The 13,877-nt window shown below is 43.1% G+C and overlaps 2 protein-coding genes across 2 annotated transcripts in view; both read left to right on the top strand.

Annotated features, from left to right (window-relative positions):
- Positions 1-2,296: 2,296 nt before the first annotated feature.
- Positions 2,297-10,375, top strand: LOC115200885 (melanoma-associated antigen E1-like). The gene is made up of 4 exons (XM_029764001.1): positions 2,297-2,396; positions 7,859-8,887; positions 9,592-9,652; positions 10,267-10,375. Exons 1-4 carry the CDS (start codon positions 2,297-2,299, stop codon positions 10,373-10,375), a joined length of 1,299 nt encoding a protein of 432 aa, XP_029619861.1.
- Positions 10,376-12,971: 2,596 nt separating this feature from the next.
- LOC115201660 (alpha-N-acetylgalactosaminide alpha-2,6-sialyltransferase 1) overlaps positions 12,972-13,877 on the top strand; it is a 34,460-nt gene continuing 33,554 nt past the window's right edge. Inside the window, exon 1 of the mRNA XM_029765464.1 lies at positions 12,972-13,198. Coding sequence (XP_029621324.1) covers positions 13,095-13,198 — 104 coding nt within the window. The 5' untranslated portion in view covers positions 12,972-13,094. The remainder of the gene's footprint in view (positions 13,199-13,877) is intronic.

Below are 13,877 nucleotides of genomic sequence, written 5' to 3'. Positions count from 1 at the left end.
TATCAGGTTAATAGAACGGCCTCAAAAGCGATTAAGGAAAGTTTCCAGCCGTGTCACGGCGGTCAAAGCACATTTTTCCCCTAAAACCTTTGTCGCGTTCAGAAAAACTGGGAATTAGGATGCATCCGTCTTCAGTGCGTCCATGACAACTGGGAACTCGGAAAGAAATAGCTCCGACTGAGTAAAATCGTTTTGAACGGTCATCCAAAAAAGATCACTGACGTCATGATTTGACCACGTTTTGTACGAGTTACCAGTTGACTTGAAAGCACCATACATTCTCGGAGCTACACTAGTGGACACGGTTATCGGTAATATTACAGCAGCAAAGCCATCCGGACGCGTGGAGGCAAACTGAGACTGACTACCACATGAGTGAGAATACCGGAGAGAGGCTCATTTAACGGTATTTCTCCGGTATAGGCTAAGCGGTAGAGTCTACAGACAAAAATAGAAGACAACATGATTAGCAGATCATCTTTTGCTGACTCGAATATTCTACACACTTTCAGTCAACAATAATAGAATGTAGTTTTATATTTCCTATTCTCTTCACGTTTCTTGCTATTGTTCAGTAACAACGATACCGCTGCTGACTCGTCCTCTGGCTTTGCAGCATCCAAAGCAGATCACTCAGGGCTCTTTGGCGCAGTCCGTGAGAGATGAGGTGAAAGCTGGATTAGTTAAATCAGGACCCTCGGTAAATCTTACGGAGAAACAGGGGACAGTAGCAGGGCTAACCTCTGCGGACAAACCGGAGGAGGACAGTGAATGCCGATTCGTGGGGAAGATAACGGATCCGGTGGCAGCGGACAGAAGGACGGTTTGGGAGGAGGGGATCCACGCTGCTGAAGTTAGGATCCACGCTGGCGCGCACGAGGAAAATGTGAAATCTGGCATGGTAAAATAATGTTCTGTATGAGTAGCCTATCCTATTATGTTTAATTATATTATTGACGTATCAGAATACACAGTTTCTCACTTTGGTCCGGAAGGTATTGCATGTAATGCGCATGATAGGCAGCTTTTGGACCAATGTGAAAATATTTGCTGCACATCCCACTAAATTACATGATCAATCAAATGTATTTATATAGCCCTTCTTACATCAGCTGATATCTCAAGGTGCTGTACAGAAACCCAGCCTAAAACCCCAAACAGCAAGCAATGCAGGTGTAGAAGCATGATCACACAGATAAGCTACAAGAGCCGTGGCCAATACATCACAGACTACCTCTAATTCAATTAGCCATGCCCATGCTGCTAGTAGCCTACAAGCTACTTGCAGCATGATTTTCTGAAGTGCAAGATGGGTGGCAGTCCAGTCCACTGTGTCTGACTGACTAAACCATCACTATAGAGACTGAGAAAAAACACTAAGGTGTCAGCACCTTGGAGGGAGGGAAAGAGAAAGGGAGAGGACCTAAGCCTTTGGGAGTGTCAAGGTGAAACAAGGGGAGAATCCGGTGTCAGGTCAGTAGCATTCTGAGAGAGTGGGATAAAGAGGGAAAGCAATGGGGGAGAAGATAAACAGTGAGGAGCAGAGGAGACTTGGTGAGACAGACAGACAAGTGCTAGATCAGCACCTAGCAGATAAAGGGAGAAGTCAAAAGCATGAGCTATATAATTGATTTACATAACAAGCTTTGACTGGCATGAAATCACCTCAGCATCACAACATACAGTGCATTGGGAAAGTATTCAGACCCTTTCCCCTTTTCCACATTTTGTTACGTTACAGCCTTATTCTAAAATGGATTTAAAATACGTTTTCCTCCTCGATCTACACACAATACCCCATAATGACAAAGCGAAAACATTTTTTTATTTAGCAAAAAATAAATAAAAGATACCTTATTTACATAAGTATTCAGACCCTTTGCTATGAGACTCGAAATTGAGCTCAGGTACATCCTGTTTCCATTGATCATCCTTGAGATGTTTCTACAACTTGATTGGAGTCCACCTGTGGTAAATTCCATTGATTGGACATGATTTGGAAATGCACACACACATGTCTATATAAGGTCCCACAGTTGACCCAGTGCATGTCAGAGCAACAACCAAGCCATAAGGTCAGGGGTCTGTTGTGCCTGGAGCCGGCCCTGAGTCCAATGTTTCCCAACCTCACTTTCTCCTTCCATCTCTCTCTATCTCTCTTCCTCTCTCTCATCATCAATGACAGTCTGGCCAACAGTGCTGGAACTCAAATCCTGCCTCAGTGCCGGTGGACATTCCAGGAAGTGACTTTGGTCACCTACAGTTCCCTGAGGGGTGGTCTTTTCTCTTAGCACATATGGAAGAAGTGGACGCAGAATATGCGCCCATGAAATACGCCCCCAGGATGCTGCGGACCAGACAGATGGAGAAGATGAAGAGCTGGAGAAGGAACAGAGGTCTTTACTGGACTGGACAGCATCTCAATACTCTGACGTGGCTTCCTCTCCTAGTCTCCTCTCCTTTCCACTTATTTAAGTGCCACTGCTTACCAGCAGTAACTGGCCATGTCCGAATAGCCATACTTGCGTTCTAAATACTAGGCTTTTTGGGTATGCCAAAATATGTTTTATAGGATGTGAGATTTAGAAAATGTAGTAAACTTTAAAGGCCAGGATGTCATACTAATTTCAGCTTTTCATCTCGTAGAATTAGCTGCACACTATTGAGGAAGACAATAGTATTTTGAGACCCACATGCGTTTGACAACAGCTAATTATCCGAATAGTGAATGCGCTCTACCAAAATGAACGAATGGCGGGGAACAAGCGCCATTTTGCATTACATGACGCCTTCTCAGTATGAATGAGCTTAGAATGTTCATCTTTGTTGCTTACTGCATACATTTTTACTAAAAAGTATGTTCTAAATACTATGTAGTATGATTAGTACACAGTATGTAGATTTCGGATGTAGTAGACAAGACAGATTTCAGACACGGCCATTGTAAATAGTCTTTCCAACTCAGTATAACGCTCTCCTGTCCAGTGTCCTCTGCTACCTTACAGTCCCTCTTCCTTTCTCCAAGCGTCAGTGAGTGTCAGTGAGTGTTGTCTCTGTGAAGTGATTTTGCTTAGCAGCTACTTCTATCCACGGCACCACTGGGAACTTAGGACTGACCAGGGCTCCGAAAACAAGGTGAAAGAACGAAAGAGAAGGAAAACCCCCAACGAGTTGAGGGAGAAACACAAATCAGACCTTGGATCAGTGTTGGAGGGCAGCTTCATTTTACTCCAGCAGAAACCCAGGCGTTGTATTCAGAGACTCAGCCAGGCCTGGTGTCTGTCTGTAACATCTGTATTCAGAGACCCAACCAGGCCTGGTGTCTGTCTGTAACATCTGTATTCAGAGACCCACCCAGGCCTGGTGTCTGTCTGTAACATCTGTATTCAGAGACCCACCCAGGCCTAGTGTCTGTCTGTAACATCTGTATTCAGAGACCCACCCAGGCCTGGTGTCTGTCTGTAACATCTGTATTCAGAGACCCACCCAGGCCTGGTGTCTGTCTGTAACATCTGTATTCAGAGACCCACTCAGACCTGGTGTCTGTCTGTAACATCTGTATTCAGAGACCCACCCAGGCCTGGTGTCTGTCTGTAACATCTGTATTCAGAGACTCAACCAGGCCTGGTGTCTGTCTGTAACATCTGTATTCAGAGACCCACCCAGGCCTGGTGTCTGTCTGTAACATCTGTATCCTGCTCTCTATTTCTGCAGGGTAGAGTTCACCACTGACTTTACCTCTCTGTAAGCCGATCGGACAGACAGACATACATGCAGGCAGACGGGTTGTAGTAAAAGCATGGTAAAGTATGAACATATGATTTGCCCTAATTCATTAGGGTCGTCATTGCCTGACCATGCTAAAACTGATGGATGTGCCATGCTTAAACTCTAACCTCCGATGTGATTGTGAAACTTAATCTAAATTAAACTGTTACCAAAAAACAAAGGTATTCAGTTTTGAAAAGCCCATTGTCTTTTCTAGCATGGACATCTAGTGACCTACCATCTTCTAGTGACCTACCATCTTCTAGTGACCTACCATCTTCTAGTGACCTACCATCATCTAGTGACCTATCATCATCTAGTGAACTACCATCATCTAGTGACCTACCACCATCTAGTGACCTACCATCATCTAGTGACCTACCATCATCTAGTGACCTACCATCATCTAGTGACCTAACATCATCTAGTGACCTACCATCATCTAGTGACCTACCATCTAGTGACCTACCGTCTAGTGACCTACCATCATCTATCAACCTACCATCATCTAGTGACCTACCATCATCTGGTGACCTACCATCGTCTAGTGACCTACCACCATCTAGTGACCTACCATCATCTAGTGACCTACCATCATCTAGTGACTTACCATCATCTGGTGACTTACCATCATCTAGTGACCTACCACCATCTAGTGACCTACCACCATCTAGTGACCTACCATCATCTAGTGACCTAACATCATCTAGTGACCTACCATCATCTAGTGACCTATCATCATCTAGTGACCTATCATCATCTAGTGACCTATCATCATCTAGTGACCTACCGTCTAGTGACCTACCATCATCTAGTGACCTGCCATCATCTAGTTCTCATTTACAACTGCGACCTGGCCAAGATAAAGCAAAGCAGTGTGACAAAAACAACAACACAGAGTTACACATAAACAAACGTACAGTCAATAACACAATAGAAAAATATATGTACAGTGTGTGCAAATGTAGAAGAGTAGGGAGGCAAGGCAATAAATAGGCCATAGAGGCGAAATAATTACAATGTAGCATTAACACTGGAGTGATCGATGTGCAGATGATGTGCATGTAGAGATACTGGGGTGCAAAAGAGCAAGAGGAGAAATAACAATATGGGGATGAGGTAGTTGGGTGTGCTATTTACAGATTGGCTGTGTACAGGTACAGTGATCGATGTAAGCTGCTTTGACAGCTAATGCTTAAAGTTAGAGAGGGAGATATAAGACTCCAGCTTCAGTGATTTTTGCAATTCGTTCCAGTCATTGGCAACAGAGAACTGGAAGAAAGGCGGCCAAAGGAAGTGTTGGCTTTGGCGATGACCAGTGAAATATACCTGCTGGAGCGCGTGCTACGGGTGGGTGTTGCTATGGTGACCAGTGAGTTGAGATAAGGCGTGGCTTTACCTAGCAAAGACTTATAGATGACCTGGAGCCAGTGGGTTTGGTGACAAATATGTAGTGAGGGCCAGCCAACGAGAGCATACAGGTCGCAGTGGTGGGTGGTATATGGGACTTTGGTGAAAAAACGGATGGCACTGTGATAGACTACGTCCAGTTTGCTGAGTAGAGTGTTGGAGGCTATTTTGTAAATGACATCGCCGAAGTCAAGGATCAGTAGGATAGTCAGTTTTACGAGGGTATGTTTGGCAGCATGAGTGAAGGAGGCTTTGTTGCGAAATAGGAAGCTGATTCTAGATTTAATTTTGGATTGGAGATGCTTAATGTGAGTCTGGAAGGAGAGTTTACAGTCTAACCAGACCCCTAGGTATTTGTAGTTGTCCAAATATTCTAAGTCAGAACCGTCCAGAGTAGTGATGCTAGTCGGGCAGGCGGGTGCGGGCAGCAATCTGTTGAAGAGCATGCACTTAGTTTTACTAGCATTTAAAAGCAGTTGGAGGCCACGGAAGGAGTGTTGTATGGCATTGAAGCTCGTTTGGAGGTTTGTTAGCACAGTGTCCAAAGAAGGGCCAGATGTATACAGAATTGTGTTGTCGGTGTAGAGGTGGATCAGAAAATCACCAGCAGCAAGAGCGACATCATTGATATATACAGAGAAAAGAGTCGGCCCGAGAATTGAACCCTGTGGCACCCCCATAGAGACTTCCAGAGGTCTGGACATTATGCCCTCCGATTTGACACACTGAACTCTATCTGAGAAGTAGTTGGTGAACCAGGCAAGGCTGTCATTTGAGAAGCCAAGGCTATTGAGTCTGCCGATAAGAATGTGGTGATTGACAGAGTCGAAAGCCTTGGCCAGATCGATGAAGATGGCTGCACAGTACTGTCTTTTATCGATGGCTGTTATGATATCGTTTAGGACCTTGAACTTGGCTGAGGTGCACCCATGACCAGCTCAGAAACCAGATTGCATACTGGAGAAGGTACGGTGGGATTCAAAATGGTCGGTGATCTGTTTGATAACTTGGCTTTCAAAGATTTTAGAAAGGCAGGACAGGTGTGATATAGGTCTATAACAGTTTGGGTCTAGTGTCTCCCCCTTTGAAGAGGGGGATGACCCCGGCAGCTTTCCAATCTTTGGGGATCTCAGACGATATGAAAGAGAGGTCGAACAGGCTAGTAATAGGGGTTGCAACTATTTTGCCGGATAATTTTAGAAAGAGAGATCTACCACCATCTACATTTTACATTTTTACATTTTAGTCATTTAGTAGACGCTCTTATCCAGAGCGACTTACAGTAGTGAATGCATACATTTCATACAATTTCATACATTTTTTTCTTCCTGTGCTGTGACCTATCATCATCATCTAGTGACCTACCATTATCTGGTGACCTACTATCATCTAGTGACCTACCATAGTCTAGTGAGCTACCATCATCTGGTGACATACCTTCATCTGGTGACCTCCCATCATCTAGTGACCTACCGTCATCTGGTGACATACCATCATCTGGTGACCTACCATCGTCTAGTGACCTACCATCGTCTAGTGATCTACCATCATCTATCAACCTACCATCATCTAGTGATCTACCATCATCTATCAACCTACCATCATCTAGTGACCTACCATCTAGTGACCTACCATCATCTGGTGACATACCATCATCTAGTGACCTACCGTCTAGTGACCTACCATCATCTGGTGACCTATCATCATCTAGTGATCTACCATCTAGTGACCTACCGTCTAGTGACCTACCATCATCTGGTGACCTACCATCATCTAGTGACCTACCGTCATCTAGTGACCTACCACCATCTAGTGACCTACCATCATCTGGTGACATACCTTCATCTGGTGACCTACCATCATCTAGTGACCTACCATCGTCTAGTGACCTACCATCTGGTGACCTACCCTCTAGTGACCTACCATCTAGTGACCTACCGTCTAGTGACCTACCATCATCTAGTGACCTACCGTCGTCTAGTGACCTACCGTCATCTAGTGACCTACCATCATCTGGTGACCTACCATCGTCTAGTGACCTACCATCGTCTAGTGACCTACCATCATCTAGTGACCTACCATCATCTAGTGACCTACCATCTAGTGACCTACCACCATCTAGTGACCTACCATCATCTGGTGACATACCTTCATCTGGTGACCTACCATCATCTAGTGACCTACCATCGTCTAGTGACCTACCATCATCTGGTGACCTACCATCGTCTAGTGACCTACCATCGTCTAGTGACCTACCATCATCTAGTGATCTACCATCATCTATCAACCTACCATCATCTAGTGACCTACCATCTAGTGACCTACCACCATCTAGTGACCTACCATCTAGTGACCTACCGTCTAGTGACCTACCATCATCAATCAACCTACCATCATCTAGTGACCTACCATCATCTGGTGACCTACCATCGTCTAGTGACCTACCATCGTCTAGTGACCTAACATCATCTAGTGATCTACCATCATCTATCAACCTACCATCATCTAGTGACCTACCATCTAGTGACCTACCACCATCTAGTGACCTACCACCATCTAGTGACCTACCATCTAGTGACCTACCATCTAGTGATCTACCATCATCTATCAACCTACCATCATCTATCAACCTACCATCATCTAGTGATCTACCATCATCTATAAACCTTCCCTCCACCAGATGACCTTCCATCTAGTGACCTACCATCATCTAGTGACCTACCGTCTAGTGACCTACCATCATCTGGTGACCTATCATCATCTAGTGATCTACCATCTAGTGACCTACCGTCTAGTGACCTACCATCATCTGGTGACCTACCATCATCTAGTGACCTACTGTCATCTAGTGACCTACCACCATCTAGTGACCTACCATCATCTGCTGACATACCTTCATCTGGTGACCTACCATCATCTGGTGACCTACCATCGTCTAGTGACCTACCATCATCTAGTGATCTACCATCATCTATCAACCTACCATCATCTAGTGACCTACCACCATCTAGTGACCTACCATCTGGTGACCTACCATCTAGTGACCTACCATCTAGTGATCTACCATCATCTATCAACCTACCATCATCTAGTGACCTACCGTCTAGTGACCTACCATCATCTGGTGACCTACCATCATCTAGTGACCTACCATCATCTAGTGACCTACCATCATCTAGTGACCTATCATCATCTAGTGACCTACCATCGTCTAGTGACCTACCGTCGTCTAGTGACCTACCATCGTCTAGTGACCTACCATCATCTGGTGACCTACCATCATCTGGTGACCTACCATCGTCTAGTGACCTACCATCGTCTAGTGACCTACCATCATCTAGTGACCTACCATCTAGTGACCTACCACCATCTCGTGACCTACCATCATCTGGTGACATACCTTCATCTGGTGACCTACCATCATCTAGTGACCTACCATCGTCTAGTGACCTACCATCATCTGGTGACCTACCATCGTCTAGTGACCTACCATCGTCTAGTGACCTACCATCATCTAGTGATCTACCATCATCTATCAACCTACCATCATCTAGTGACCTACCATCTAGTGACCTACCACCATCTAGTGACCTACCGTCTAGTGACCTACCATCATCTATCAACCTACCATCATCTAGTGACCTACCATCATCTGGTGACCTACCATCGTCTAGTGACCTACCATCATCTAGTGACCTACCATCATCTAGTGATCTACCATCATCTATCAACCTACCATCATCTAGTGACCTACCATCTAGTGACCTACCACCATCTAGTGACCTACCATCTAGTGACCTACCATCTAGTGATCTACCATCATCTATCAACCTACCATCATCTAGTGACCTACCGTCTAGTGACCTACCATCATCTGGTGACCTACCATCATCTAGTGACCTACCTTCATCTAGTGACCTACCATCATCTAGTGACCTATCATCATCTAGTGACCTACCATCGTCTAGTGACCTACCATCGTCTAGTGACCTACCATCATCTAGTGACCTACCGTCTAGTGACCTACCATCGTCTAGTGACCTACCATCATCTATCGACCTACTATCATCTAGTGACCTACCACCATCTAGTGACCTACCATCTAGTGACCTACCATCATCTAGTGACCTACCATCATCTAGTGAACTACCACCATCTAGTGAACTACCATCATCTAGTGAACTACCATCATCTAGTGAACTACCATCATCTAGTGACCTACCATCATCTTGTGACCTACCATCTAGTAACCTACCATCTAGTCCCCTGGCCTTACACTTGTACCAGATGTCGCAACTCCATTCCTCGAGAGACCAGCAGACACTGCTGCCTTCAAGGACCCGTCCCATATCCTTCATCCCTACAACACCACATGGACGCAGCCCCTTCCCCTTCCCTGCTCCATATCCCCAGCTCCCCTGAGGCCGTTGCCATGGTTCCCAGGTGTTAAGTACAAGTCAGGTGTTTCCCAATGGTAGGTAAGGTGTTGACTGGGACCTAACAGTCACCTGTCTAGTGATCACCTCAGACTGCAGGCCAGATGACATTTCCCCCATTTAATACAACTCAGATAGCAATTCCCCAATGAGTGGTACACTGCATCACCAAACTCTTTTTGCTAGTTAGTTTGCAACTGGCTTGCTTGTGTGCTAATCAAAATTAAACAATGAATTGGCCATTTTACTCACACCATATTCACTGTTCTGTGTTGGTTGTGTTTCTCCATGCTGCGTTTAGCTGGGCTGGGCTGGGCTGAGAGAGACTATAAATACACTGCTGACCTGCAAAACAAATAACCAAAATCTAAAACGGAACCTAATTTTAACCGATTCTGAAATGAAATGTCAGTTTGCAGGTAAGTAGTGTCCGTATAGCTTTTTCTGTCTGGGCTGTACCATCATCTAGCTTTGCTGACCTAGGTTCTGCACTTTTATCATAAACCAGTTGTCGTTAACCATCTGTGCATGAATGTAGACCAGAATTGATGTTTATAAACCAGCCTGTCCCAATGTGTTTTATCTTTTTCCTTGGCCAGGTGAGGGCAGCAGAGTGGACACTCAGATTTGTAAACCTTTGTGATTTTCCCAGGGTGCAACGGGAGCAGCTTGCAGCCATCTTCCAGCTGCTGAAGGAGAACCAGGAGATGTTTGGGGAGATGTCAGAGGGAGACATGGAGGAGCAACTCTACTCCATCTAAACCCCTAGTCTACTCACAGTCGACTGTACTACGTCTAACTCTACTTTTCCCAAACTCTACTCTATTTTAATCCCACATAAAACTGACAATCAAGACCAAGGTACATTCACACGGTCCACTGGGTTTCAAAGGGTGTGTTGTTTCAAAGGTCCACTCTATTTTGAGGCACATACTCTTCTCTAAAGATTCTGAGGTGATAGCTAATCAGGCTTTGAATAATTGGGCCTGAGTGATTTGATTGGTCTGGTAAAATCTGAGGTTCTTATACTGTACACGCCCATGAAAGCCAACAGTTTCAGCAAGCCTCACATCAAACACTTATCTGAACAGATCTTACTCCTTTCAGCTATTCCTTGCCTTGCCTCGGCCGTATCCTTATCTCACCCTTTGCTATCTCTCCTCACCCTTTGCTATGGAGCACCCTTTCCCTCTAGACCCCTCTGTTTGAACAAACACATCATTGGTGCGAACACAAACATGTACGTTAGATACTTCAACACGGCTGTTTATTACTTTTATATACCATTCAAAGCAATAAACACTGTGTATTTGATACAAGTAATGGCGTCATCGTTGTGTCAATTCTGGATTTTGTCGTCTCCCCTGTGTGTGCACATGTGTGGCTGGCAATGTAATCTGTGACTAAATGTCTGTAATAATAATAATAATGAATAATACATTTTATTTGTAGAGACCTTTTCATTTACAGACAGAAATCAAAGCTGTGGCAGAGTTGCATACTTACTGCATTCATACTGCATACTTTTTACACTAAGTTTGAAACTGGTTTTGAAGAAGCAACAGATAAGGCGATGACATCAGCCATCCATTCCATGAAGGATTGTGCAACAGCTTCTCCAAAGACAATAAGACGCATCTACAATAAGGCTATATTGAGCTTACACGTTAAATGTGTTGCCAAAGCTATTGGAATTTGAAATGTTTCTCCTAACATGTCTTTACATGTCACATGCCTATCCATTTATTTATTAGTGGTGTAAAGTACTTAATAACCTCTACAGGATCGGTGGGTCCCCCGCAGGACGGTTGAGCTAACGTAGGCTAATGCGATTAGTATGAGATTGTAAGTAACAAGAACATTTCCCAGGACATAGACATATTGGATATTGGCAGAAAACTTAAATTTGTGTTAATCTAACTACACTGTCCAATTTACAGTAGCTATTATAGTGGAAGAATACCATGCTATTGTTTGAGGAGAATGCACATTTATGAACTTGAACATTTCTTAATAAACCAATTAAGAACATTTGGGCAGTCTTGATACAAAATTTTGAACAGAAATGCAATGGTCCATTGGATCAGTCTAAAACTTTGCACATACACTGCTGCCATCTAGTGGCCAAAATCTAAATTGCGCCTGGGCTGGAATAATTATGGCCTTTCTCTTGCATTTCAAAGATGGTACAAATAAAATACAGAATAACGCATGTTTTTTTCTATGTGTTATCTTTTACCAGATCTAATGTTTTATATTCTCCTACATTAATTTCACATTTCCACAATACCATCCTTTCAAATGGTATCAAGAATATGCCTATCCTTGCTTCAGGTCCTTCATGCAGTTAGATTTGGGTATGTCATTTTAGGCAAAAATGGGATAAAAGGGGCGGATCCTTTTTGCTTGTAAGCAGGAATCAGGAGGACAGAATTATGGTCAGATATAAATGGAGGGCGAGGGAGAGCTTTGTATGCGTCTCTGTGTGTGGAGTAAAGGTGGTTTAGAATTTTTTTCCCTCTGGTTGCACATCTAACATGCTGATAGAAATGAGGTAAAACTGATTTTAAGTTTCCCTGCATTAAAGTCCCCGGCCACTAGGAGCGCTGCCTCTGGATGAGTGTTTTCCTGTTTGCTTATGGCGGTATACAGCTCATTGAGTGCGGTTTTAGTGCCAGCATCTTACTTATGTCTGGGTGTGCTCCCTGGCTATCTGTAAGTAAATAAAAACTAGAAAATGTGGCTGTCTGCTTTACTTAATATAAGGAATTAGAAATGATTTATACTTGTACTTTACTTTTGATACTTAAGTATATTTTATCAATTATATTTACTTTTGAGACTTAAGTATATTTTATCAATTATATTTACTTTTGATACTTAAGTATATTTAAAACCAAATGCTTTTACTCAAGTAGTATTTTACTGGGTGACTTTCACTTTTACTTGAGCCATTTTCTATTAAGGCATCTTTACTTTTACTCAAGTATGACAATTGAGTACTTTTCCACCACTGTTTATTAGTTAATTAGTCACACAGTAGCCTAATCCCAATCAAATTGTCTGCCGGGCCTATATTAATTATATTGTGCTTTGCTTTTTGTAATGTGTTATGTTTTGCTTTTGAAAGCCATAAACGTTTTAAATACTGCGAAACATTATTATTAACGATTAAAAAGATTACTTTAATTTTAATTGGAGAACCACTCTTGGGGGTCGGAAGTACAGTAGTGATTGAGACATAAAATTACAAAGACATATCAACCAACCTATTTTCTGGCCGCTTGATGCATCGGGTTATTTATCATCGTTACGCACCATGGCCCATGACTGGCACGTGAAACCTGGCAAGTGGCCAAGAGGGCAGGAGAGAGGCAAAACAGTTTAGCGCGTCCTACCACGACCAAATACTTTCTTTCAAAATATTGCTATAGTCCGTCTTCAGTGTACCTAGGTAGATCCTCTTTCTCTTTCTTGGAAATGACATCCCGATTCCGGAGAGTTATGCCCTTGGCGCTGGTGGTTGCCATGTGCGCACTGACCTATGTGCTTCTGTATCGACATATCTCCGAACACAGCATCGGGTATGTACTCTGCACCAACAAATGGCAACATATTTGATTTGTTGAGTTAGTCAAAGCACGGTATTCAGCCGTTAGTACTTCAAAAACTGTGGGGAACGTTCACAACAAGAAAAAAAACTAAAACTCCAAAATATATTTTTTTCTTGTTGCAATTGTTGTATTTGGTGCCCATTGCAGGTATTTGACCCAAATCCAAGTTAAGAAAACAGTTTACAGCGCACTTATTACCGTGTAATTACATGTTGTTATTCACAGACTATTCAGTCTTACACTGTAATCCCTTACAAAAAAGATTGCAGTTTTGAAACTGCAGTAAAAGTTCAGTAACTGCAGTGGACTATGGTATTTTGGACACAGTAATTGCAGAATAACTTCCTTGTAGTAATAATTCACTGTCACTACAGTCAAACTGCAAAATGACTATAAAAAAGGGTTATTTTGGATGCGGTATTTTCAGCATTATGTGGTTATATTGCATTCTAACTGCAATATTTTTGCAGTAACCCTAACCTTACCATGTACTTAGTGTAAAAATTATTAATTACAATATTAGTTACACTGTAATTACATTTATACTTACTTACATAGTAATAAAGGCAGTGATGTAAAGTGTTATGGAAACGGATAATAATCATTTTGAATCATAATGCCCCAAAAGCTCTGATTATTGAAAAGAGGT

This window comes from Salmo trutta, chromosome 10 (assembly GCF_901001165.1).
Source record: "Salmo trutta chromosome 10, fSalTru1.1, whole genome shotgun sequence".
Taxonomy (NCBI): domain Eukaryota; kingdom Metazoa; phylum Chordata; class Actinopteri; order Salmoniformes; family Salmonidae; genus Salmo; species Salmo trutta.
The sequence above is the reverse complement of the archived record's forward strand: the minus strand, read 5'-3'. Positions and strand labels throughout refer to the sequence as shown.

What these genes read in the sequence shown, in the direction of transcription:
- LOC115200885 (XM_029764001.1), top strand. Translation starts at nt 2,297, where the DNA reads ATGGAAGAAGTGGACGCAGAATATGCGCCCATGAAATACGCCCCCAGG. An exon ending in GAGCTGGAGAAGGAACAGAG is followed by an intron (nt 2,397 to 7,858) that starts GTCTTTACTGGA and finishes TCCCTCCACCAG; the next exon opens with ATGACCTTCCATCTAGTGAC. An exon ending in AAGTCAGGTGTTTCCCAATG is followed by an intron (nt 9,653 to 10,266) that starts GTAGGTAAGGTG and finishes TGATTTTCCCAG; the next exon opens with GGTGCAACGGGAGCAGCTTG.